We start from the raw sequence: 25,071 nt of genomic DNA, 5'->3' as shown, positions 1-25,071 counted from the left end.
TCCACTGTGCAGAGGTCTACAGGGGCCTGGCTCCATCAAAATCTAAGAATAAGATCCACACACACCGTCCCTTTCACTCCCCATGACAGAGACTTTAAGAATCTCTGGCAGGGTGGGGGCATGCTGACCGGAATGGGACACTGGGTGTACGGTGGGCCACGTGTGGTGGGAACTGCAGGGTGTGATTGGTGGCCCAGTCATCCAGGAGAACAGACAGGGACAAGTCACAGTGCCACCATGAGGTGTGTTCCAGGGATGTCCTCCCCTCCTGTGGCCTTGACTCCTTAGGGACAGAGGTCTGGACATCAAGCATTCTCCTAGATCCACCCCTATCTTCTGTCCCTGCTCTTGGGCTTGGAACCCTTGTACCTGCCCATGGCCCCCAGAGAAGCCAGGCTCACCCCCAGTGCACGGGCCACCTCTCGGCTGTCATTTTCCAGCAGACGGAGCCGGCGCCTCACGGTCTGCTGCAAGGTGGCGTCCGGCAGCCCAGTCTTCCTCCGCACGGCCAGTAGCTGCAAGGTCAGGTCTGGAAGGGGCAGCACAGAGTAAACACTCGGCAAAGTGACCAGCATCACCCTGACCTCCAGCCCCGACCTCTCCTATCACCTGAGCACCAGACAGGGGCATTCAAGCTACAGCAGACACCCACAGGCATCCCAGGACTCACCACCCTGTCCCCCAAACTAACTCCTCTCCCTTTCTCCCATTTTCCAAAGAGCTCCCAGGCCCTGCCCTGCTCAGACCAAGAACTCCTCCCTGCACCACACAGCACACAGGTCCACCAGGGAACTGCCAAACTGAGCCGAACCCACCACAGCCCCCCTCCCTGTGCCCCGGTCCTATAGGTCTGCCCTGGACCCTGCTCTCCCTCCAGTTCCCAGGCCCACGGAAAGCCAGAGGGTCCCCTTATGATGAGCTCTGGCTTGCCGCACACCCCAGCGCTCAACCCTCTCAGGAAGTGCCATCCACTGTCCTGAACAGCCACTGCCTGCCACATGGAGCCCTTGAGCTCTCGAAATACAGCCGGTATAACTGTGTGAACCAGATTTTTCATTTTATTAAAGATAAATTTAAACATGAATTGTGTGTCTCCTGTATTGGCTAGCATGGCTCCAGGGCTTTTTCTTCTTGGGTAGAGTAAGATGCAAACCCTTTCCACCTTCCCTCCAGCACAGCCTCGAGCCTCTGGCCCTGGTTCCCCCACCACCTCTTTTCTGGCCTGTGGCCTCCGTGCTGCCCTAGGACATCAAAGCATCCCCCCTACCCTGCCCCAGGGCCTTTGCACTCACTACATCTTCCACCTGGAGCAATTGCTCCCAGACCAAATACTGGCCTGCCTGACAGGCGGCCCTACAGTTCAGATCCCAGCTGAACCGCCTCTCTGCCCACCCCCACCCCTACCCAGCTAAGAGACCTCCCAACGGTGCTACTGAGATCCCCAGAGCATGTGCTGGGAAGAGCAGAGGGGTGGAGGGGAAATGAGAGAAGGAGGGATGAAGAAGGAGGAGAAGAGAAAGAGGGAGGGGAGAGGAGGGCAACATGGAGACTTCTGGAATCAGGACTCAGTCTCTCCCCACCCCCCCACCCCCCTGCCTAATGGGAAGCATGCCCAACATTTCACAACTGGTTCTGGGATGGGACGCCTCTGACTCCCGTAAGAGGGCGGGTGGCATTGTCAGACTCAAAATAATCTGCCGCTTGCTCAACACTCCCTGGCCATCGTGAGTGACCACAACAGCGCCGGCCACCCGGAAGGCAAGTCAGGGGACGGGCGGGTGTCGAGGCAAAGGGGAACTGCCAGCAATGCTGGGGTTTTTGTGTCACCACAGCTGGAAGCTGGGAGTGGGGTCTCAGGGGTAAGGGGCTCCTTCTCACCTCATCTCCCTCCACTGCCCAGTTCTTCCTCCCCTCGTCTGTGCCCTGCAGAAATCCCACCAGTCCTTGGAGCCCCCACCCCAGAAGCCAGGCCCTGCCCCTCCCTCTGTGTCCCCCACTGCACATCCCACCCGCGACCCTCCCAGAGTCTCACTGCCCCCACACCTGGGCCAGCCTCCTGGCCCGTCCACTCCTGCCTTCAGGCCCTGCGTGGAAATGCAGCATCCTGGGCCCTCCCCCGGCGGGGCCGAAGCAGAACCTGGGCGCAGGACCTGGCCATCCGCACCTACCAGCCTCCCCATCCCCACAGCCATCTGGGAGGGGAGTCTGGGGACGAGACTTTCCTGAACCCGCAGGCCATGGCACAGTTGGGGCTGGAGGGAAGAGGGGATGCCCAGGGATCCCACATTGATGGTCCTGCCCAGACTGAGCCCTGCTGCATGATGTGGGGCCCAAGGATGTCTACCTGTGGGGTATGTGCCCATCTGGCCAGAAGGGGTCCCAGTAGCAGGCCCAGAGCCGCCAGCAGGAGGAGTGGCATCTGTAACAGAGCAAGGTTGTGGGATCAAGGTCAAAACAGGTGACGCATAGTTTTGCCAGCACAAAGCCCCCAGTATTTCTGGAAAAGATGTACCCATGCCCCTGCAAACCACTGACCCCTTGTGTCCCCTTTGTCCAGGTCACAAAAGCCCGAGGAGAATGGAGGGGTACGAGGCTCTCCATGTCCTAGAACAGGTAACCGCAGGCTTGTGGCCTCTGACAATGACACGAGTGTATTGTCCAGCTGTGCTGGGGTCTGGAAAGGTCTTACTGGCGAAAAGGTGTCAGCAGAGCCAGTTCTCCCTGGAGGCTCCATAGGGGGAGCCTGTCTCCAGCAACTAGGGGCGCCCACCGTGCCCTCAGACGGTGGCTCGTCCTCAATCTTTGGAGCCAGACGATTCTGACCCAGGCTTCTCTTTCCCTCTCTGGATTCCTAACTCCATCTGCAAAATCACCTCTGCTATATGATCTGGGGCCCAGGATGTGCACTTGTCTGGGGGCCGCGGCTCTACTGACCACAGAGGGCAGGCGGCAGCCCAGGAGGAACCCCAGGTCTGGGACAGCCAGGGCTGATCCTGGTCTGTCTGCACCATCACTCCCCGAGGGTGACATATGCCCTCTCGGCCTCGTGAGGAGGGTCAGGTGTGGCTCACAGCCTGGCAGGACTGACGAGACACCCCAAAGTGCAGGCCAGCAGAGGAGGTGCCCAGCGGGCTCTGGAACTGACGCCAGGACCCCTCCCTATGGTGAGTCCACACCAGGAGGGTCACCCTGGCCCTTCCCAGCTCCTCACGGCCAGGGGACCCAAGGAAACAGGTGTAAAGATGCCCCAGGCTGCCACCATGTACCTCGTGAGGCTTTATTTGTGTTCTCCCCACACATCCATCATTCACTGGCCATTCAGATCTCTACTGAGCATCTCTGAGCTCCAGCCCGGGCCCCCGGGCATGTGACCCAGAGGAGGGTGGGCAGGTGAGGCAGGGAACCCTGGGAGGACGCAGGAGAAACGGACTGTCCTCAGCTCAGGGAGGGTCCTCCCTCTGCAGCTTGTCCCCAGGGCCCAGGACGTAGAAACAGGGGTCCTGGAGATCACACAGGTGCTTCCCAGGTATCTAAGCAGGAAACGGGCCCAAGTCCAGCTGGGCGGCGACAGTCAGGATCCCCCCTGGTCCCCCTGCACAGTCGGGATCCTCCCGGGTCCCCCTGCACAGTCAGGATCCCCCCTGGTCTCCCTGCACAGTCAGGATCTCCCCTGGTCCCCCTGCACAGTCAGGATCCTCCCGGGTCCCCCAGGACAGTCTGGATGATCCCATCCCTGGCAGTTCCCTGCTTCCCTTCCTCGCTTGGCCTCAGGTGCCCACGTCTCTGGCGCATCCTCTCCCCCAGGGGGAGGCCCCGGCTTGGTCCTGGGTGGCCCCGGATCCCCTCTTGGACAACCTTCGTTCGCCCCCTAGAGGAATGAGGGCCGCCCCGTTCTGAGCAGTCCCAGGGGCTTCAGTCCTAAGGACAAAGCAGGACCTGGAGCGCCAAGGTTACTCCAGAGCCGTAAATTCCCTGGGGGCAGCTGTTCCAGAGCTTCCCGGCCCTCCCCTCACCACACCAGGGTTGTTATCAGACACACACGGCCTCCTGGAGAAACACCAGCGGGGCCCTCGTGTGTCACAATGTCTCACTGGGCACAGGGCCGTCTCCACACACACCCTGACCGTGTGGACGCCGCGCTCCATTCCCGGGGGGCTGGACGGTGGGGGGACGGCGCGCTGTACTCACCGCCTCCGCCCAGAACCTCGGCCTCCTCGGGCCCTGCTCGCTCCCAGATGACCGAGGAGCCCATGGCCGCTCTCTGGACCTTGTGGCCGCCACCACCGCCTCCCGAGGGCGCTGTGGGCCCCCTCCCCCTGGTGGCCGGCTCCTCCCAGGCCGCCTCCGCTGGGCCCTCCATGTCCGCTGCGGCCTCAGGGCCGGGGGCTCCGCATGCCAGCTGGCCACTGTGGGCAGAGGAGAGGGGGCTGGTCAGCAGCGAGGCCTCCCCAGGGACACAGGCGCCTGTGGGTGCCGCGCAGGGGTGGGGTCAGGAGGGGACATCGCCTCCCCTTCGCCTGGTGGGCCTCTGCACATCCTTCCAGAGCTCTGCTCCTGAGTCGGGGGGCCTCTCCACTACGACAAACCCCTGCCGCAGGCTCTTTCCGAGACCTGGGCCCCTCTCACCAGCTGGGCTGGAAGTCTCTGCGGGCAGGTGGGGGTCCCACCCCAGCTCATCAGTAGACCCCTAGGAAGTAGCTCAGAGCAGGTCATGGCTGCTCAAACATTCCTGCAAGTGCCAGACGGACGTGGGGCACAGAGAAGTCCTCTTGGGACACCCTGGCACCTTGGACGTGAGCAAGCCCCCCACACGTCCTGTCCAGTGGGGCCGGAGCAGACTCCCATGGAGACACCATCGAGTTCCATTTCCCACAACCAGCAACGCTGTGATTCTGGCCTCGGGTTCCCAAGGGACCCTGTGGCTCCTTACAACACCACAGCCCCACCCCGCCCAGGCTCCGGGGATCCTGCCTCCGACACTGGAAGAGGCCTGGGCTCTAGCAGGGGCCCCGGAACACCGTCCCATCCCAGGGGCCAGGAAGTGAGCCGGCTTCCAGGCCACTTGTGGAAGGAAGGAAGCAGGTGGCAGATGGCAGGGAAGGAGGAAGTGGCCGAGGCAGAACGAGGGCAGAATGGGCGACTGCTCCCCCGCCCAAGAGCAGTCATTAAGCCTCCCTCCTTACTGGGGTCAGAGATGAGAGATGGATCAGAGATGTCCAGAGATGGACACACCCTGCTCCTGGGTTTGGGGCTTTGTCACCAGTGAGGACACAGAAGAACACAGAGTCCCCTCTCAGATGGAACACCTGGGGTGGCAGGGGTGCCGAGTGGTCAGGGCTGGGGCTGGGGAAGACCCCCAGCTGGGCCCCAGGGATGGGGGAAAAGCCAGCTCTTTGCTCAGCTTCCACCTCAGGGACAGTGGAGACGAGGAATGGTCCTGCTCGCTCATGCGCAAGGTCGGCAAGAGCACAAGCAAGAGAACCCCTCATTTCGGGACCCCCTGACCCTTGATGATGACCTATGAGATTTCACCCCAAACCTAGGACTGGCCAGCGGGAACTCAGTCTGCATGCAGGGACAGGAAAGCACCGTCTCACCCCTTCCTTGGAGGATGTTGGGGAGCAAGTCCCCAATAGCGGGCAGAGTACGGGGGTGGCCATGCAGAACTCAGAGCCTGGATGGCAACCACCGGCCCCGGTCCTGTCCCGCAGCTGCACCCTGATGCCCTTGGCAGAGACAGGAAGCACCTGGGCAGCCTTGGAGATGCTGGGGTGCAGGACACAGGACACGGGGCACAGGTCGTGTTAGATGAGGTAAGGGCTCCCAAAGCATCGAGCATCCCATGAAAGCAGAGGAGCCCCCAAAGCCTGTGAGGCCCGGAGTGGGGGGTTTGGTTCTGTACCCTGGGAAGTCCCCTTCAGTCCTAGAAGACAAGAGAGGGGAGCTGGAACCATGCTGGGCCTTGGGTTTATTTCCCTGCCTCATGTTGTCACCAAAACCAAGAGGCCGCTGGATCTTTATCAGACGCAACATGGAATATACAGGACCCATCCCTTCAAGGCCTGTTCCCACCTCCCTCCAGACCCCCTGAAACCAAGTATTGGGCCTGGACCCAGGTTCCCAGGGAGCCTTGGACATGAGTGTTTGTCACCACCTGCATGTGCCAGGGCTAGTTAGTTCAGGGGTAACTCCCAACACTGGAGGGTGGGGGGAGGGAAGGGGGTTGGGGAGCCAGTGAGGCCCCCGGGGGAGGTGGGGACCGTGTACAGAGGGGCTGACAGGTGGCCCCAACAGCACGGTGGGGCAGAGCGCAGACAGCCATATGCCCAAGGTCACTTCTCGGCCACAACTGTCCAAAGGGCTCAGGACTGACCAGGCAAAGCACGGAAGGCCCGAGTCACCACATAGCTGGGCAGCCGCAGAGCAATGACGGGGTCCCAGACCCCCGGGTTCCCAGGGAAGTGGGCCAATCCCTCTGGCCATCTGTTCCTCCCAAGCTGGACAGGACTCACGGGGTCAGTGGCAAGGCCTCCTGCCCGCCTTCTTTCCTGGCCCTTGACGATTTGAGGCCAGGGCTCCCGTGGGAGCTACTGCCCATCACTCAACACACCCAGTTCAGCCACACGTGACCTGTCCCCAAAGCCTCCATGCACTGGACACCAGCAGGACCCAGGGACACTGCTCAGCCAGTGGCACAGGCAGCCAGCTCCCCTCCCAGGTTCCCTGGATGGTCACTTGGGGGAGTCTCAGCCCACAGGGCGGCTTCGCCTGGCCTGCTGCCCCTTCCTTGGACCCTCCCCTAAAAGGTCTAGAGTGATCTCCACTGGGGATTGGCAAGGGCTGCTTTTCAGCCCATTATAAGCCAGGATTGCTCCCATAATCCAAAAGAAAAAGATTAAAAAAAAAAAAAGGAAGAAAAAAGAAAAGAAAGAAAGGTAGTAATGGCCACGGGAGCTGCAGAAGCAGGGCACCGTGTTTCTGGCAGGAATTACTCTGGTGCCCCTCCTGTGGCCTTAGTCCCAAACAGCCCGTCTGCTCCAGCACCAGAACCAACAGGCCCCCAACAGCCTGAGGCCGGCAAGGTTTGCAGGAGTGAAGCTTCCAGGGGCCCCTACCCCCACCCCCAATGGGGACCTGACTCCAAGGAGCACCCAGGGGATGACACATACAGCTAGGCTATCTCCATCCTTGTAAAGCATGAAGACCCCTCGCTGTCCTTCTGGATCCAGCTCCATGTACTGGCTGTGCTCCCCAGGCCCCAGCCAAGCCCAAGCCTGGGCTGTTTCTTTCCCTCCTTCTGGCTTCACCTGCTGGCTTGCAGCTCCCACACCCCAGCCGACCATGGGGGTGCTGGGACCAGGATGCCTGAGGTCTGCAAGGCCAGCTTGCCGTCCCTCCCTTCTGACCTGCTGAAGCCCATGTCGGGGTCCAAGCCTCCCACCCCCCTGCCCGGCCACATTACCCTTCAGGAGGCACATCCTAGCCCCCACCCTGGGTGCAGCAGGGGGCCCTGCGGCCGGGCATCTCGCAGGACTGTGCCGGGTCCTGTGGCAGCCTCCTATCCTGCTCACCTCGGCCCCGGGGTCAGGACCGGCCCATCCGTGTGTGTGTCCGGGGACACCAGGGGCCTGCTCCCGGCTGCCTCAGGGACAGCTTCCAGAGCAAAGGGAAGGCTTCCTGGGCTCAGAGACCCTCCCACCTGCCCCATGACGGATGTGCCTGGGCAGGCGGGGCCACGGGTGATAGTCGTCAGTGCGGGGGCGGGGGCGGGGGGGGGGGTGTCCTAGTCACAGCTGGAGATGAGGAAGTGGGCCCAATCTGTGCAGGAAGGTTCCCTCCCCGCTTCCTATAATGGCCTCGCTCCTCCTCACAGGCCGGGGCTTCTCCAGTGGATGCAGCTCCCAGACCGCAGCCCTGGCAGCTGACCTGGGCTCCTGGGGGGCCGCTCTCTGGTCACTATCGCGGGGAGACCCTCCCTTCTGGCCTTCACCCTCTTTGCTCAGCCTGTCTGGGACAAAAACCCCGGGGGGTGGGTGCCTGGTGGGTCAGCAGCAGGCCGCAGGCCCTGGCCAGCAGCCGGCCCAGGGGAGGAGACATGGGGTCGGTGGGCTGGGAGAGCTCTCCACGCCTCACTCTGCCCACCCAGACGGGGAGAGCCGATGCACCTGCCTCACAAGGAACACTCCAGGGTTACAGCTGGTGCTGAATAAAAGTGGGTTCCACAGAGGGAGAGGTGGTACCTTTTCAGTCCTGATTGGGTTGGGGGGTCTGGTGGAAGCACTCATGGGGCTCGTCAAGAACCAGTACCTTTTGGATGCACATAGACCCTGTCCACACCACCAAGAAACACCTCTTGAGTTGTCTGGTCACCCCTGGACTGGGGTGGTGTCCCCCAAGATCCATCCCCACCCAGCGCCTTACTTGGGAAGCAGGTGGCCTTACTTGGGAAGAGGGTCTTTGCAAATCTGACTTGTTAGGATGAGGTCATGCTGCAGGGGGGGGGGCCTAACCCAGGGATGGTGTCTTATAAAAGGAGGGATGTGGATGGGCATGGGGCAGAGGCCATGTGACCACAGAGGCCAGAGGGAGGGATGTGGCTGGGAGCCCAGGGAGCTGGAGGAGGCAGGAAGCAGGAGGTGAGAGGGACCCTCCCCTGGTGCCTCCAGAGGGAGCTGGGTCCTGAGAACCCTGTGATTTCGGACTTGTGGCCTCCAGATGGTGAGAGTAGGTTCCCGCTGTTGGGAGCCCCCCAGGGACAGATGTTGTGTCACGGCCTCCCCGGGGACACTGGTTCTCCTGTAATACGCGTGCCTTCTCGCTTTCTCTGCTGGGAGGTAGGGTCGACCTCACCTGCATCAGACATTTTGTGAGAATCAAGTGCACAATGCCCCCGATAGGATGTGTCATCGTCACCAACTGCAGTGTGACCGTCCCTGAGCACCCACCACCCTGAGGTGCTGACACACACACCCATCTAATCTCCCTGATGACCTGGGGGAGGGGACGCCACGGTGCCCATTTCACAGGCTCAGCCAGCTGCTGCAGGGACTCAGCTGGCCAGGGGGCACTGACGGGATTCGAACTCAGAGGGGCCGAGTCCAGCACTGGAGCGCCTGCCCTTAACCTGCACGCACTCCATCTCAGCCCCCACAGCTCCCAGCACCAGCCAGCTCCACTAACTGCCAAGGTTGCTTTGTGAGGGACAGAGCTGGGGTCTGGTGCTCCTGGGGAGGTCATTGGAAGCCAGGAGGGGGTCTCAGTGGCTTGCTGGGAGCACACACCTAGGGCAGGACCTGACATTAGAAGTCCTGGGTCTGTGTCCTCCCCTACAACTATCTGGTTGGTGCCTCTGGTCAGGGCACTCATCTCCATCCAGATGATGTTAAAGAGGCCCAGAGATGGTGACCTCAGAGTGGCCAGGCACAGCTGCAGAGCCACCCTGGGCTGTCTTGTGGTGTCTGCCCAATGTGGCACCCTGCCCAGGGCAGGGGCCCACCAGAGACTCCGACACCCGGACTCCGTCCTGCTGGCTGGGCTCTGCGCCTTGCCCAGACCCTGGCACACGCTTGCTGAGTGCCCACATGAAGCGGGGGGGGGGGGGGGGGGGTGTCCAGCGAGATCACAGCAGCGAGGCGCTTCATTGGCTGCCCCCGGCGCTCAGGACTCCTGGCTGCGGTCTCCTAACCGGCCCACAGCCTTCCAGACTCCCCAGACTGCAGCTCTCTGCTCCCCACAGTCCCAAGATGCCAGAGGACTCTTCAAGAAAGTGAAAGTCCACAGACTATTTTCAGATTGCGCTGTGGGTGGCGAGCCCCAGCTCCGTGGATGATACCTGCTCAGCCGGTCCTCGTCCCGCCCGTCCCGGTGTCCCCCGTACCTGCGTCCAGCTCCTCAGAGGCAGCTCCCAGGCGGTGGTGGGCAGGCACCAGGTGGCCGCTCCCGGCTCCCTGCCAGCTGGCCCTGCGGGCCGTCTCAGCCAGCCAGGACAGGCAGCGGCCACCCACAGCCCGGCTGACTGCACGGCGGCCGCCACCACCCCCTGCTTCCTGCCACACTTCCTCCCTGCGCCGGGGCCGGTGGGAGAGGCAGGCCCAGGGCGCCTCACGTTGATTGTTAGCTCCTCCCTGGACCAGCTCCAGGCCCCGTCCTGCCTGCCGACTGCCCAGCACCCCCAGCTCTGAGATCGACGCCAGGGAACACCCAGGCTCCCGCCTCAGCCCCCAGGATTAGGGAAGTGCACCAGCTGCCCACCCCACAGCCGTGCCAACCTCGGCTCTGCTCTGTTCCTCCTCTGCTTAGTGCACACACGCCCACATGGCACACATGACACACACACACAACATTCACACATGACACACATACACATACGTGCATGCACATGAAGGTACGCACACACATGATACACACGTGCACTCACATGCAGACACATGTGCACCACTTCCCTCGGCCGGGTGCTGCCTCCTGCCTGCCCACTGGCTCACTAGGGACAGATGGAGGTTGGACCACAGGTACCCCGCTTCGTTCTCTGACTTCCCAAGGGTTTTGGGACCCAGCAGGGCCCCAGGATCAAGAGCAGGACAGAGACCTTCTCTGTCTTGTGCACGATAGCCAGGAAACACCTCTGACTCGGTGGTAGCGGTGGTAACGGTGGCAACGTGACAGTTTTACAGACAGTGAAGCTGAGGTCAGAGAGGTCGTGGGATATGCCCAAGATCAGTGACAACCAGAGGAGCCCAGGACTGGGTTTGACAGACACTGAGGCCCTTAGGCCAGGATTTCTAAGGGCACCACCACTGACACTTGGGGTGATGGCTCTCTGTCACGGGGAGGGGTTGCTGTGCACACTTAGGATTTCAGTTGCATCCCTGGCCTTGGCTCACTAGAGGCCAGTTACCCCCTCCACCCTGCAGACCCCAGCTGTGACAACCAAACACCTCCAGAAATTAGTCACCTTGGGGCAACGTCCGGCAGAACTGCTGCTCCAGGCCAAGTTGCCTCCAGGTGACACAACTTTCTCTTACCAGCTCCTGGTGTCATGTGCTGCCACCCCAAAGTCACAAGTTCCCTTCCCTCCCCATGGGGCTGGAGCCCAGGCATGAGGACCAGCATGAGGCCAGGGCACCTTGCTGGGCAGAGCAGGTCACTGAGGCCCAGAGCAGACAAGCCATTTGGCTCGGGGGCCCTAGCAGTTCACCGACAGAGCCAGGCCTGACACTTGGGCCCCCAGCACGCCCAGACCAGCCAGGTCCCACTGCATGGACACCACACAGAGGGAGCCAAGGGTCGGGGAGGATGTTTTCACAGGCCGAGTCACAGGGGCGAATCTGAAGCTACTGTGTGGGTCCCAGGGGACCGGGAGCCCTGAGAGCAGAGGGGCAGCCGATTCACAGGCTGCCCCTCCTTCCCACTGGGACATGTGGCCTCTCCAAGCCTGGCTGTCCCCTCAGTGTCTCTCGGAAGGACAGCTGTGATGGCCTCAGTGCCCATGTCCTGGGACTGCTGTGACAAAGCTCCATGGACTGGGTACCATAAAGTGACGGAGGTCTATTCCCTCCGGGTCTGGAGGCCAGAAGGCTAAATCAATGTGGGCAGGACCGCGCTCCCTCTGGAGGCTCCAGGAGGGTCTTTCCCGCCTCTTCCAGCCTCCAGGGCCCTGGGGCGCTCCTGGGCTCCCGGCCACATGCTCCTCCATCAGCACTCGGCCACCCTCTGTGTGGCTCCTCTTCTCTTCCATAAAAGGACACTCCCATTCCTTTTGGAGTCCCTCTCCTCTCGAGATCCTCACCATAATTGTATCTATACAGACCCTTTTCCTAAACAAGATTGTGTTCGGAGGCTCCCGTGGATGCGCCTGTGGGGCCAGCATCCTGCCCAGTACACCTAGACTCTGGCCAGGGCAGTCGGTGAACGCTGATGCCTGCCTGCCTGACCGCAGTGCCTCCTGCCGCGGCTCCCCTCGGCCTCAGCATCCTGCGGACCCCACCTCTGGGACCCAGGGGAGCCTAAACGAGGTCCGGATGCCCCGTCCTGAAGCTCCTCCTAGGGCAAGTCCTCACCACCCCTTCCTCGAGGACACCTGCTGCTCCATCTCCCCACCCTCCCATCTGCTCCAGCTCCACCCCCAACCTTGCCCAGCTCCCCATACTTCTGCCTTCACAGCCCTGGAACCGAGGATACCCTGCCTCTTGCAAAGGACCCACTGGACCTCAGAAGTTGGCTTCCTCGAACCTGCTCTGGAGGCCGGGTTCCCCTGCTGTGGCCACTCTCCTGGGCGAGCCTGCCTCCTCCATCCAGACACAGGTACCCACGGCCCTTGGTAGTGGCATCTGGGACCTGTGGATGACCACAGATGCCTGCAGATGGGCCTTTGCTCTTCTCCTCAGGCCTCACAGGAGGGTAGAGCTCAGGCTGCCACACGGGGTAGGACGTAGGCACCTGCGTCCAAGGTCAGCGCTGCTGTGCTGGCCACACGGCCTTGGTGTGTTGGATACTCAGAGAAGCCCCGAGGGAGTGGGGGGTCAGATGCTCTTCTGTGGTTTTGCTCTGGATCCTCATGAGGATTAAATGAGATGCAGGACATCTCTAGCAGGCCAAGTCCAGCCTGTTACCACAGCTGCCCTTAAAAGTCTGTTCATTGTACAAGTGCTCAGCGTCCGGGCATCTCCCAAGGCCAAGGCGTGTGAGAGCAGGGGGCAGGGTTGTCCAGGCCCTCTAAGGGTGACCTCCCTGGCCCTGCCCCCCATTCTGCAGCCTAGGGCTGGCCTGTGCCACTGCTCGGGGAGGCCCGGGGGCTGCAGACAGAAGCCTGGCCCAGGCATTGAACCCTCCCTGTCCAGCCCACTGCAGCCCCTGCCCCTCCCAGACTGCGGCCCGTATCTGTATGGTGGGACCCCGAACCTTTCAGTCTGCCCATGTTCCAGAACCCACAATGTGCAGAACACGAGATGCTTGGCTCCTTCTCCCTTTGTTTTTCTGGAAATGGTACTGAAAGCTGCCCCAGATGGGCTCCACATCCATAAAAGGGACTGGACACGTTTCCTCTCCTGGGCATTGTCCCCTGCTGTGGCCCGACACCCCATATCCTGTTTGTCTCTGCAGCTGTTCTCTTGGCCCAAGGCCGCAGGGAGTTTCCAAGGGCTTCCCCAACTGTCCCCAGAGCTCTGATTCTGCACACTGCACCCTGACTGCACAGAATGCACCCCAGTTCCATGCAGCACACCCCAATCCAGAGCTTCAACTCTGCACAGAGCACCCAAGTCTGCTTGTTGCACCAACTGCACAGAATGCACCCCTGCCCAGAGTGCCCAACTCTGCTCAGTGCACCCCAACTCCAGAGTGCACCCCAATTCTGCAGGCACACCCGAATAACCTCCCAGAGGAAGAGCATGAGCTTTCTAGTTCGGGGGACTTTTCAAATAGGGGTCCTTCCCACAGGCTGGGCACGGGGCAGGCCCACACAGCCCAGCCTCGAGTCCCACCAGGATAGCCTGTCACTCCCCGGGTCTCACTCTTTCCTGGACAGATGGTGGAGTCGGACTTGGAGGTCTCGAAGTGCCCCCCCACACACACACACACACCTGCAACAGCTCTGATGTCTGACACGGCTGCTCTAATACATTCCAATCCTCACTTGCCAAGAAGATGCTAGATCCAGGCAGGGGTTATAGCAATCCTGGAGTGACTATTACCACCATCTCATCTGCTGGACCGAGAGGCAGATGGGCGTGGAGGCGGCTCTCGCCCAGGGTCACACAGCCCAAGGGCAGGGCTGCCAGCTGGGGTCTCAGGTCCACCTGGTGCCAAAGCAGATGCCCTGACCCTCTAAGGTGTGAGACAAGCAGCCAGAGAAAACACACCCGAGCCTGGGGCTTTCTCAGTAATCAGATCCTTGTATCTTCCAGCACCAAACCCTGATTCTAATTCTTCCAGGTGGCAGTTCAGAGAGCCATCCCTTGCCTCTGTCGCTTTTCCCATCACAGGGGCCAATGGGTGTTTCACTAAATTGTAAGGTGTGGTGAGCATGTCTGGGTGCTGCCCAGGTGTCGACAGCCAGACTCAGTGTCCTCAGAGCCTTCCCCTCACCTCACCTCCCCTTCGCCACCTTTCCTTCCCTCTAAGCTGCTGAGGCTGAGAAGCCCCACAGCAGGCCTGAGGGCAGGCGCTGCACACAAAGCATACCTGCGCCCCCAACCCCCGCCCCATCCCTAGCCAGGGAGGAGGCACTTTCCCTGGCAGAGGAGCTGGTACATTTTGGGAGGAGGGATGGCTTCCTGCCCTGCATTTGTCTGCTCAGAACAAATGCAAGAGGCACGTTTTCTAGCCAGTGTGGAAGCCGTGGGCATGGCGAGCGTCACCCAGGAAAGCACGTGTGTCTGCAGAAGGCCAAGGCCCGACCACCACGTCCTGGGAGCTAGAGCCCACACTCAGGGTGCGGCGCTAACCTAGCCGATGTCTTCCTGAAGCCTCAAGGGTCATGCAAGGAAACGGAGGTTTGGAGAAGGGACAGGGACAAGGATCCCCTGGCAGGGCCTACTCTGGGGGACCTTAAACATGCACTGCCCCTTGGTCCCTGTCTCCCCAGTGTCCTCTGCATGGAAGACAGTCAAAGGGTTCCTTCAAGACGAATGTTGTTCCAGGTTGCACGGGGAAGCACCCAAACCGGTTCTCTGTCCTTCCCTCGGGAAAGTCTGCAGCACCGGAGGGGACCAGCTCCTGCCAGACCCTAGGACCACAGACATGGACCCTGACCCCGGCTCGGTGAGGTCAGAGCCTGACATGACCCAAGCCTCCCCTACACTCAGCTGGGGTCCCCCAACAGCCTCCCTGGCACGTGGCTTAGCCTCTTGATGGATCTCCTACTCCACCTGGGGCTCGGAGCTACCCCTACCACCCACGTGATCTTGGTCTCATCCGTCTCAGCCCTACCTGCCAGGTCCCCACCTACATGGGGCTCACAGACAAGCTGGGGAGGCAGGCTTGGAAATAGACTGGGATGATGTAGCACAAACTTTGCAGTGGCAAAGGGAGGCCTGGGATGGAAAGGAGGGCAGGATGGAATCAAGGAAGCCTTCCTGGAGGTGGAGGCCTCTGGGCAGAGTCTTAGAGGAAGAAGACCCAGGCAAAGAGGAGGTGCAGAGGTCTTCCCAGCGCCAGGCAAACCCAGCCTCCACCTGGACAACCCTGCTTCAGGCACGTGGCTTTATGGAAGGAGAGGCCAGTCACACTCTTGCCCCAGAGTTAATCCACAACAGGCCATAACGCTGAATCTCAGGAATGCACAGGCCCTTAGGGTGGGTGGGTGTAGGCTGTGTGGCTACTCCCCACCTCACTCCCCAGCTCTGGTTCTCACCAGCAGCCCCTGGGCAGTAGAAACAAGACAGGCCAGGCCCACAGGGGTCATTCAAGAGCTGGGGTGGCAATGCTTCCTGTAAAGGGCCATCGGGTGGGTCAGGGCAGGGCGGGTGAACAGATGACACACAGCGGGTGGTGGTCGCAAGAATGGTCAACAAGCAGGTCCACTCTGTGCTGGTGGAACCTTCTTTACAAGACAGGGGCTGGATCTGACCCTCCAGTGGGTCCTGCTCTAGAGGACGGGTGGGGTGGGGATTCGTGGAAAAACATCTCAGGATTCCCCCACCAGAGCAAGAAGGCGTTCCCTGCTGCGCTGGAATTAGGACAGATGAAGGTTCAAGCGGAGGAGGAGGAGAAGGAGGGTGGAGGCTGGCCTGGCTAGATGGTCACTGCACATACAGATAGTTAAACTGTCACATATTAGCAAGACCCAGCACTTAGAGTCCAGGAGGACATGAGCACCAGATAAAGACAGGTGATTGAGTAACAGGCTTACAAGTCGCAGGAAGGGAAGGCACCTCTCCCAGGGTCACAGGAAAGAGGGTCCCAGTGTTCATTGGTCCACACTAAGAGACACCCATCGTCTGTCCTGGTCTCTGGTTCCACATCTGTAGGGTGCAGATGTGACGGGACTCATGCAATTTCTCAGACAGGCAAATGGACGAAGGGCCACTGCACATCTTCTAGGTGCACGCACACTTTCCTGAGTGCTGGCTGGGTTTGCAGAACCGGGAAGGCCAGGCTGGAGACATCTGTCCTCAGCATGTCCGGGTCTGAGGAGAGATGCATGGGGGGGCGCGGGGACATGACAGAGATGGATGCCACCAGCCCGGGTCCTGGCACCCAGCTGTCCCTGGACATACAGAAAGGACTTGTACAGGTCTGTGCCCAGCAAGGCTCGGCCTGTGTTTGTTATTTTTGGCCTCAGCGGCTGAAACCACCCCAATCAAAGATGAGCAAAGCTGTACTCCCCGAGATTTCAGGAACTGCTCTTTGCAAAACAAGGATATTGAGACCAAACAGGCTTATGATGACAGACAGCCACCCGGGCCAGGTCACAGGCCTGCAGGAAGCTGTCAGCACTTCCTGAGCTCCGCCGGGACTGAAGACGCCAGCCCCCAGCCGCGGCCTGGGTCATGGTCATCCTGCCCTGGGCAGGCGTCACCCTCAAGCCAGGGGCCCGCTGACTCGGCCATCCAGCAGCTCCTCCTCAGCCGGGCAGGGCGGTCCCAGAGCTGGCCAGGTGCCTAAGCATATTTGCTGGGCCCTCCTCCAAATGGTGCTCCTTCATATGACCGGGCCAGGGAGGCCCGGTATTTCCAGAAACAGAGCTTTCAGAAGAGGGGTGCCACTTCTCAGCATCCTGAGTAATGCCCCTTGGGTTCTCAGAGGAAGCTGGTGGGAAAAGCATAAAGGCTGTTTCCACGGCCCACCTGGGGAGTGAGGCCCAGCCGGCATGATGTCCCTCAGAGGGACCCAGCAGGACCTGCCAGCTCTAAGTAGCCCCCTCCCCTACAAAAGGAAGGATGGGGTCCCCAGGGGCCACACAGCTGGGAGCGGCCAGTCTCAGGAGCACCCCGATTTTTTCCTTCGCAGGACAGGCATGTCCTACTCTCTGGACCATCTGGCTGTGAGTCATGAGGTGACCCAGAGAGGGTTGCAGAGAGGAGACAGGAGCAGAGAGGTCTCTATCTGGGCCTCACAGCACGTTCTTGGGGCTATTTTCTCTGGGATCCTGGAAAGTCACCGCAGCTTACAGATGAGACCCCAGGAACGCCCACGATCCCACTGAATCTCACTCCCCAGAGCACATTCCGACTCTGGGTGGAACCCCGCTGGAATTCTGGACATTCTCTGCAGCCCAGTCACCAGGGGGTGGATCTGGACCCAAGCTTATGCAAACATTAACCCAACCCCAGCCTCCCAGCCAAGACCCATCTCCCTGGAAACCAGGCCCAGGTCAGGGCAGGCGGTGGGTGGAGATGCTGAGGTGGGAATTTCCGCCAGACGCCCTGAAGTCCCCCTTGGGCTGTGCGGGGACCTGAGGGCCAGGGTGGCCCTATCAGCCTCCAAGTCCCTGAGGGCATGCAAGAGTGGCTTTGACTACTTCCCATCGCTCTGCTCCCTTCCCAGCAACACCTCCTCATTCCCTCCTCAGCCTGGCCTCACCCACCCACCGCCCCTCAGAGCAGCCTTGTCCCCTCCACCAGCTCCCTCTCTGTCACTGTCTCCAGTTGCCTTCTCCTCCCTGGCCCCTCAGCCTAGCTGACCACAGGCCCCTTCTGAACACTACCTCCTGCTTCCTGCTGGTCCTCTCCCTGCACCTGCTACACCTCTCTGTCTATACCCACAGGCCGGGGACTTTTAGAACCTCTGTCTGCGCTGACAAGTCCAGGTGCCATTGATCTCAAACCTGGGGGGGAGAGCTGGAGCTGCAGGGCAGTCCCCTTGGGGGGAACTGGACATGTGCCCCCCAGTGCCCACTCCTCCCCCACCTTCCCCGGAGCAGCAGGAACCGGCTGGACACCGCCCCCCCTTCCTGTTGACAATGAAGCCTCTGGCCTCAGCCCGCCTTTGCTCGTCTCTACACACCTTCTCCACCGGGCTCTGACCCCATCCCTGCAGCCTCCCTCAGGCACTGCCTCCTTCCAGCCTCCCCCCAGCCGCACGCCGGCGCTGTAACAGGGGTCTCCGTGTAAGCCGTCATGTGGCCAGCACACGAGGACCCCACGATGGGCCCCACGTGTGTGTCACATGACAGAGACTCAGCACCAGCAGAGGGGGCAGAGGGTGGCCCAAGCCCCTCAGGACACTGAACACCAGCCCGGGGGTGCAGAGGGGCAGAGCCCTGAGCAACACGCCTCTGGTGCACTGAGTCACACCACACTGCCCTGCCCCGCTGCCCACCTCCAGCAGCTCGCCTTCTTCCCGGCTCTCCGGGGAGGCCGCTGGGCCTGAGGGAAGCCCACAGGCCTCGAGTGGGGCGTGGACACCCGTGAGCCCCCGGCCTCGGCTGCTGAGACCCCATGCACACGTGTGGCACCTGGCAAGGCCGGGCCGCAGCACACCTGCCCCTCGTCGTCGGCCGACGTCCGCACCTGCGCCCTTCCCATGCCAGCCGCCCAGCTGCAAGGAGTCACAGGCTGCGACACGGCCATGGCAGCAGCCCAGGTGCCAGCCCTGGGGTCCCCCTCACCCATTGTGGGATGGGCACGTCCTCCGCCTCCCTCTCCTGGGCAGAGCCTTCCTGCGCTCACAGAGGGGAGCTCAGGGATCCAGCCACGCCACACACCTGTCCCTCGGACTCCCACGCTGGCCTGACACAGCACGTGCTACGGTGCAGGGGTGCTGAAGAGCTTGATCCGGGGGCTCAGGGGGTCACATAAAGCAGAGCAATTGCTGTCATGACTGTTCAGTGACAGTGGGCTTGGGGAGCTGGCGGCCCTGCTCTGCGCCTGGCCCAGTGCTGGGCACCCAGGCACGGATGCATTGGATGGCCCTGCCCTCCAGAGTGCTCAGCCTCCTGGTAACAACAGCCCAGGAAACGGATGGAAACCAGATAGCGCAGCTGGAGCCACCCCGACAGAGGATGCACAGAGAGGCCGCAGCCACCTGACAGCCAGGATCCTACCTGGAGACAGCTGGGGAGGCTGCCTGGAGGAGGGGCTCTCGGAGCTGGGCCCCAGCATGCGAAATACACTCCCTTCCCTGAGATAAACGCCTGGTTCAGAGCATTGTGTAGCGCCAAAGAGTAGGAAGTGGGAGGGAGGGAGGGAGGAAGGGAGGGAGGGAAGGGTGGATAAATGACAGAGGGATACATGAGACTTTGTCAAAGGGACAGAGGAGCCAGTGAAGGGCTCCCAATGGCCGAAGCTAGACTACTCGGAGCAACAAAATAAAGTAGTATTAGGGTATAACCTGAAATATGGAATAAATACTCAGAAGCCCATATTAGCGTAAACAAGTAATTGAATAGAAGTGCCTGGGGGGCCCAGTTGGTCTGCCTTTGGCTCAAGTCATGATCCCGGAGTCCTGGGATCAAGTCCTGCATCAGGATCCCTGCTCAGCGGGGAGTCTGCTTCTCCCTCTGCCTCTGCCCCTCCCCCTACTTGTGCACACGCTCGCTCTCTCCCTCATAAATAAAACCTTAAAAAAAAATAAGTGATTGACAGTGGCTGAGGTTGAGCATCTCCCTTCAGCTCAGGTCATGATCCCGCGGTCCTGGAATTGAGTCCCACATCGGGCTCCCTGCATGGGGCCTGCTCTTCCCTCTGCCTGTGTCTCTGCCTCTCTCTCTCTGTGTCTCTCATGAATAAATAAATAAAATATTTAAAAAAATATAAGTGATTGAATAACTGAGTAACTACCAACTAAAGCGTGTAGCTCCTCCGACCTCTGGCGGGGAGCACAAGTCCCCACCCCGGCTGTGGAACTGAGCACAGGAGTGCCGTGTGGAAATGCAGGGATGCAGGGAATGCATGGTTCTCTTGGGGGGGGGGGGCTGACAAATGCCACCTCAGCCCAGGGACCAAGGCCAAGGCCAGTAGTGACAGGTCCTGTGGATAACATGTGCCCCTGATGGACGTAATGACCATGGCATGTCACCTCTGTGCTCTTCCTCCCCAAACTAGAACCCAGTGGCACCATGAGAAAGGCAGCGGACAAACACAAACCAAGTGTGTAATGGGGCGGGAAGGGTGGCAGGGGTGGCGATTAGCACGTCACATCCCTGTGGCACGTCTGTCCCTCTCAAGTGAGCCAATACTGACCCACCATTTGGCACCAAGGTCTAGGCCTCGTGCAACTGTGTCCATGTGTCCCCAGAGCCACCAAGGGCACCACCATACTTGAGGGTCCTTGTTTCTCACGACCTTACTTTTTAAGGAGGATTTGCCAGGTGTTTTCCCCAGCTCCTTCTACTGCTAATTTTCAACAAAGTGTGCCACTGGATTTGGTTCAGGGCTGGGCTGGGCCTGGGCCCACCTACCAGCAGCTGTTTTTAGCAGAAGGGCACCTGAGCAGCTGGCCCCAGTCAACACTGCCCATACTCTGTGCCAGAGGAGGGGACCAAGCACTCTACAGAAAAATAGTGGGGACCCAGAGCAGGCAGGTCCTATTGGCCTGACATCTTTTTTTTCCTAAGAATTTATTTATTTATTCATGAGAGACACACAGAGAGACACACAGAGGCACAGGCAGAGGGAGAAGCAGGCTCCCCGCAGGGAGCCCGATATGGGACTCGATCCCAGGACCCTGGGATGACAACCTGAGCCAAAGGCAGATGCTCAACTGTTGAGCCACCCAGGTGTCCCTATCAGCCTATTGTCTTCAAATAGGTGAAATGACGCTCATCTCCCGCCCACCCCAGCCAGAAGCGCAGAGTGACCCCAGAGTGTCTGTCACTCCCGGGGCAGCCACACCTGGCCTCTGTCAGCATACCCAAGGCAGGCTGCTGCAGGGGTGGCAGGTGAGCCACCAGCACCTATGAAACCACATCCTCGACCGGCAGCCCTGCCTCCAGAGCCCACGACCACCCACCTACAAGTGTGTCCATGCTCCTCATAATAGCACTTTGGAAAGAAGCCACCTATTGAATTAATCCCACTCCCTCCAGCACCCAGGGGTACACGGCTATGGTACAGAGCAATGAGGTTCCCTGTTGGCCAACAGGGCAGAGCCCTGACACAGTGAGCAGGGAGGAGGGGAGATGCAGGGACGGTGTGTCGTGCGGTGCCTTGGGCTCTGCAGGGGGCCAGAGTGCGGCCACAGTTTGCTGGCCTTTGTGGAGGGGGATAAACAAGCAGTGGGACTGAGGAGGTGAAGTACAGGCACTTTGCAGGGTGGCGAACTGGCTGTAGGATGCCTTGGCAGCAGATGCACGACATCACACATTTGTCGAAGACCATGAGAGTGTGCAGCACACGGTGTGAAGCTTCGTAGGTGCAGGTAAGGACGGGGCAGGAGGCCGGGGGACCCCAGGGGGAGGCAGAGTGACATGACAGGAGACTGTATCACGCATGCACCAACCAGCCTAGTGAGGGTGGCAGTTGGTGCGCCAGACGGAAGCCAAAAGGAGCCACGTGTTTGCACTGGGCTCCAGCTGGTAACACTGCTCCCCACGGGGCAGAGGCAACAAATTCTTATACTTCTGCATGTGGGCGGAGCAGCAGGTGTTTGAACATTCAGGTAAACGGCTGGTAGTTGGTGAAAGCCAGGTTTCTCCCTCTTGGAGTGAATGAAGGAGGGGCAGGACGGTCCAGGTGGGGACAGATTAGAGGCAGAGAAGGGAGGTCTCAGTTAATGCAGACACAGTTTACATACGGAAGTACTTAGACCCACGTACGTACCCGGCTAGACGCACGCACAGTCACAGTCCAACTTACAGATCCGTGTACGTACCTCGGTTACATGCACGCATGCACTAACTTATAGATACACATATACACACAGGTTAGTGTACTCACACTTGCAGATGTGTGTACAAAAGTCAGGACCAAGTAGCAACAAGCACACTCAGAGTGCAGATAGATCCTGCTTTCTAAGACCACTCTCCAACTAAAGGAATCAAGACCTTGGAGAAAAGGCTGATTCCAGGACTCGGCCAGCAAAGGTACAGAATGCGCCCGGCTTGTGGCGCCAGCAGGTAAGGAAGAGGATGAATGAATGAGTGAGTGAATGAATGAATGAAATCCAACATGACAGGATGAATCAAAGGACACAGGAGCCAAGTGAAAGAGCTCCCAATGGCTCAGAAAACTGAGCAACAAAATTAATTAGTATTAGACTATAACCCAAAGTATAAAATAAGTATCCATGAGTCTATCCAACATAAATAAATGAGCAAATAAATGAGGGAGAGGGACAAATCTCCCATGTGGAAGAATTCCCAGTGATGTATGTATATACACCACGCTTGACAAGGGGAGCCCCATTTCAGTCCCTGGGGGTGCACTCTGCACATTGACCTCTCCACTAAGGGCACGGCCGGCGAGGGAGGGTCAGGAGGGGGACTGCGCAGTGGGGAAGCCTGGCGAACCTCACCTTGGCCAGGGCATCAAGGTCGCCATCGCAGTGACCAGTCACGTCCCTGCAGGTGCCCTGGACATGATGTGACAGGAGGGCACAGCACCCCCGGGGTCTTCCTCCTGAGAACCCGTGATCCCTGTCCAATCACGAGAAATAATCAGACCCGTCCTCAGTGAGGGACCTCACCCAGAATCCTCGATCAGGGCTCCTCACAAAAATCATCAGAAACCAGGAAAGTCTGAGAAATCATCACAGCCCAGAGGAGTCTGGGGAGATGGATGACGACAGGCCACGTGGTGTCCCGGACGGGCGCCAGTCTGGGGAAAGGGACATTAGGTGAGGACTAAGGAAATCTGAGCCAAGGATAGACTTCACTTAAGAGAGTGGATCCATATCGGGTCCTCGGTTGTGAGGAATGTACCGATCTAATGAGAAATGTCAGTGGTCAAGGAGACTGGGTGGGAGGGGTTATGAGAACTCTGTGCTACCTTGGCAATTGTTTTGTAAATCTTAACCTGTTCTAAAAAAAGTCACGAAGTCCCAGCAAGGCGGAACATGCACACGGTGTGTGGAGAGAGAGCCATGATGGCCCAGAGAAACGGCAGGTGCACCTGGGCCTAGAGCCGACTGCCTGGGGCGAAGTCCCAGGTCCACTGGCTGTGGCCTTAGGCCAGCCCGGGAGCCTACCTTGGCCCCTACCTGGGACGACACATGAGGCAGAGCCAAAGCACCGGGGCCACTGAGGCAGGTCTCGGGAAGACGGCTCTAGTCCAGCCACTACCCGCGGGCAAGCTGTGTCACCCAGAGCCTCAGGCCTCTCTGTAAATGAAGGAGGACCCTCCCCTCCACGGGTCCCTGAGAATCCTGTGACCTCTGGGCAGGGGGGTGGTCATGGGGCACCAAGAGGAGCAGCTCCTAGCCTGGGCTCACACAGAGGCCCCTGGTCAGCTGCGGTCAGCCTGCGCGAAGCCCCTGGCGGGGTCACAGGATCACGGGGGCAGAGCCTTCTCCCTGTCGCTCCCCTGTCGGGCCCCATCCCTTTCCATTGCCCCTTCCCTGTTCCCTGAAAGAAGGAGTGGTCGTCCTTGGGGCTGCAGGGACTCTGGCCCCTGGGGGCCAGGATGGGGGCTGGAGGAAGTGGGGAGCGGAGGGCCCAGTATTGAAGTCCAGGCAGGGCAAGGCAGTGTTGAGCAGGGGAAGAGCCAGAGCTGTGGCCCCTACCGCCAGTCCAGGGCTCCTGCTCCTCCCCACGACCCCCACCATCATCGGCCCTGGAGAGCAGCCACTGACTGGGGGTGGCTCCCCTCTGGGGCCCCGGAATGCTCTCACCCTACAGACACAGGACCTGAGGTCCAGAGAGGCAGAGCCACTTGCTCCCAGGTGCTCAGCCAGGATCAGAACCCTGGGGCCCCTGCCTCCTGAGCCCTCCAGAGGCCCCACTTGTGGGGAAGCATATCCCCACCTCTCACAGTGGCCACCATGTGGACATCCAGCTTCACCTGCCGGCTCTCCGCCCTTTCTCAGACATAGGGACACCAGGCTGGCCCTTTCTTGGCCACCTGAACCCCAGCCTGACGTGTCACTCCCTCACCCTGATGTTCCCTGACCAGGCCGGTTTCAGGGTGCACACCCCATGCACACCCTCCCCTGGCCTCACCTGTCAAGACCGTGAGCACCGTGGGGGGGGTTGCAGTGTAGGATGGCTCCTCCTGGAGCCTCCTGCCCCCTCCTGGGGCAGGTCCAGCCCAGTGGCCTAGAACTTACCCCGCCACTGCTAAGGGAGGGAGGGGGAGGAGGATGGGGGCTCTTTGGGGCCCCTCACCTGCCGCCGCCAAGGCTGCTGCTGTCCTGGCCCCTCAGATGGTCTGCCACTGGGCGCGCCAGCCAGGACAGGAAGGCGCACGTTTGCAGCCAGCCAGGCCCTCCAGGCTCCAGTCAGGTGGCTTGAGCAGTCAGCCCAGGTCATTGGTCGCGCCCACAGCGGCCCGCCCTGCCTGGAAGGGGCCCAGTCTCCTCCCTGACCTTCCTCCTCCTTATCTGTATCGGAAGTCCCGGGTCAGCATTCCCAAGCTGGGAGGGGAGGAGCTGCCTGCAGGGAAGTGTGGGATCCCAGGGGGTCTCAGGCGGGGCCTGGTGTGCAGGGGGCCCCCCGGGGAGCAGGCGGCGGTGTGCCGGGTCTTTGTGGTGGGTGCCTCAGGGAGGAGGGAGGCTGGGAGAGCCACCCCTTCACCGGGCTGAGGAGAGCACCCCACTCACTGGGGCCTGGTTTCTGTAGCTGGGCCTGGGGACAACTGGCCAGTGAACTCAGCAATCACTTATTGAGCACCTACTGTGTGCCGGGTGCGGTGTGAGGCCAGTGGTGGGTCCGTGAAGATGAGCAGGGCCCCCCGTGTGCTGTCCAGAGACTCAAATTTGCTCATGATAAGTCACCCGGGCTGTCCTTAAAATTATATTCCAGACTCCAAACTGTTCACGTGAGGGTCGCCCAGGTCAGGCCTAGGAATCTGGATTTGTAACAGGTTCCCAGGCGACCTTTGTCCTCAGGCAAGTCTGAGTAGCACCCCTGTCCCAAAGGGCACATCTTCCTGCAGATAATCAGGTAGGTGGGCAGAGTCACTTCCCGGCCCCTCCTCGACCAGCAAGTTTCTGTGCCTCTCGTTCCCTGTCTTTGAAACTGGAGGACAGAAGACTCGG

The 25,071-nt window shown here is 60.3% G+C and overlaps 1 protein-coding gene across 6 annotated transcripts in view; it reads right to left on the bottom strand.

Annotated features, from left to right (window-relative positions):
• The window catches only part of SH3TC1 (SH3 domain and tetratricopeptide repeats 1), a 48,018-nt gene extending 23,689 nt beyond the window's left edge, over positions 1 to 24,329 (bottom strand). For 2 of the 6 annotated variants that reach the window (XM_072737610.1, XM_072737612.1), the window contains exons 1-5: positions 24,200 to 24,290; positions 22,393 to 22,513; positions 4,189 to 4,406; positions 2,345 to 2,419; positions 402 to 529 (exon numbers count right to left, since the gene is read on the bottom strand). In XM_072737610.1, coding sequence (XP_072593711.1) covers positions 402 to 529; positions 2,345 to 2,419; positions 4,189 to 4,406; positions 22,393 to 22,418 — 447 coding nt within the window. In that variant the 5' untranslated portion in view covers positions 22,419 to 22,513; positions 24,200 to 24,290. Of the gene's footprint in view, positions 1 to 401; positions 530 to 2,344; positions 2,420 to 4,188; positions 4,407 to 9,877; positions 10,035 to 22,392; positions 22,514 to 22,563; positions 22,695 to 24,199 lie in introns of those variants that run through there. The other 4 variants (XM_072737614.1, XM_025999399.2, XM_072737613.1 and 1 more) reach the window with 4 other exon arrangements.
• Positions 24,330 to 25,071: the final 742 nt, after the last annotated feature.

This window comes from Vulpes vulpes, chromosome 14 (assembly GCF_048418805.1).
Source record: "Vulpes vulpes isolate BD-2025 chromosome 14, VulVul3, whole genome shotgun sequence".
Lineage (NCBI taxonomy): Eukaryota > Metazoa > Chordata > Mammalia > Carnivora > Canidae > Vulpes > Vulpes vulpes.
Note: the sequence above shows the minus strand (reverse complement) of the source record. Positions and strands in the feature narration are given on the sequence as shown.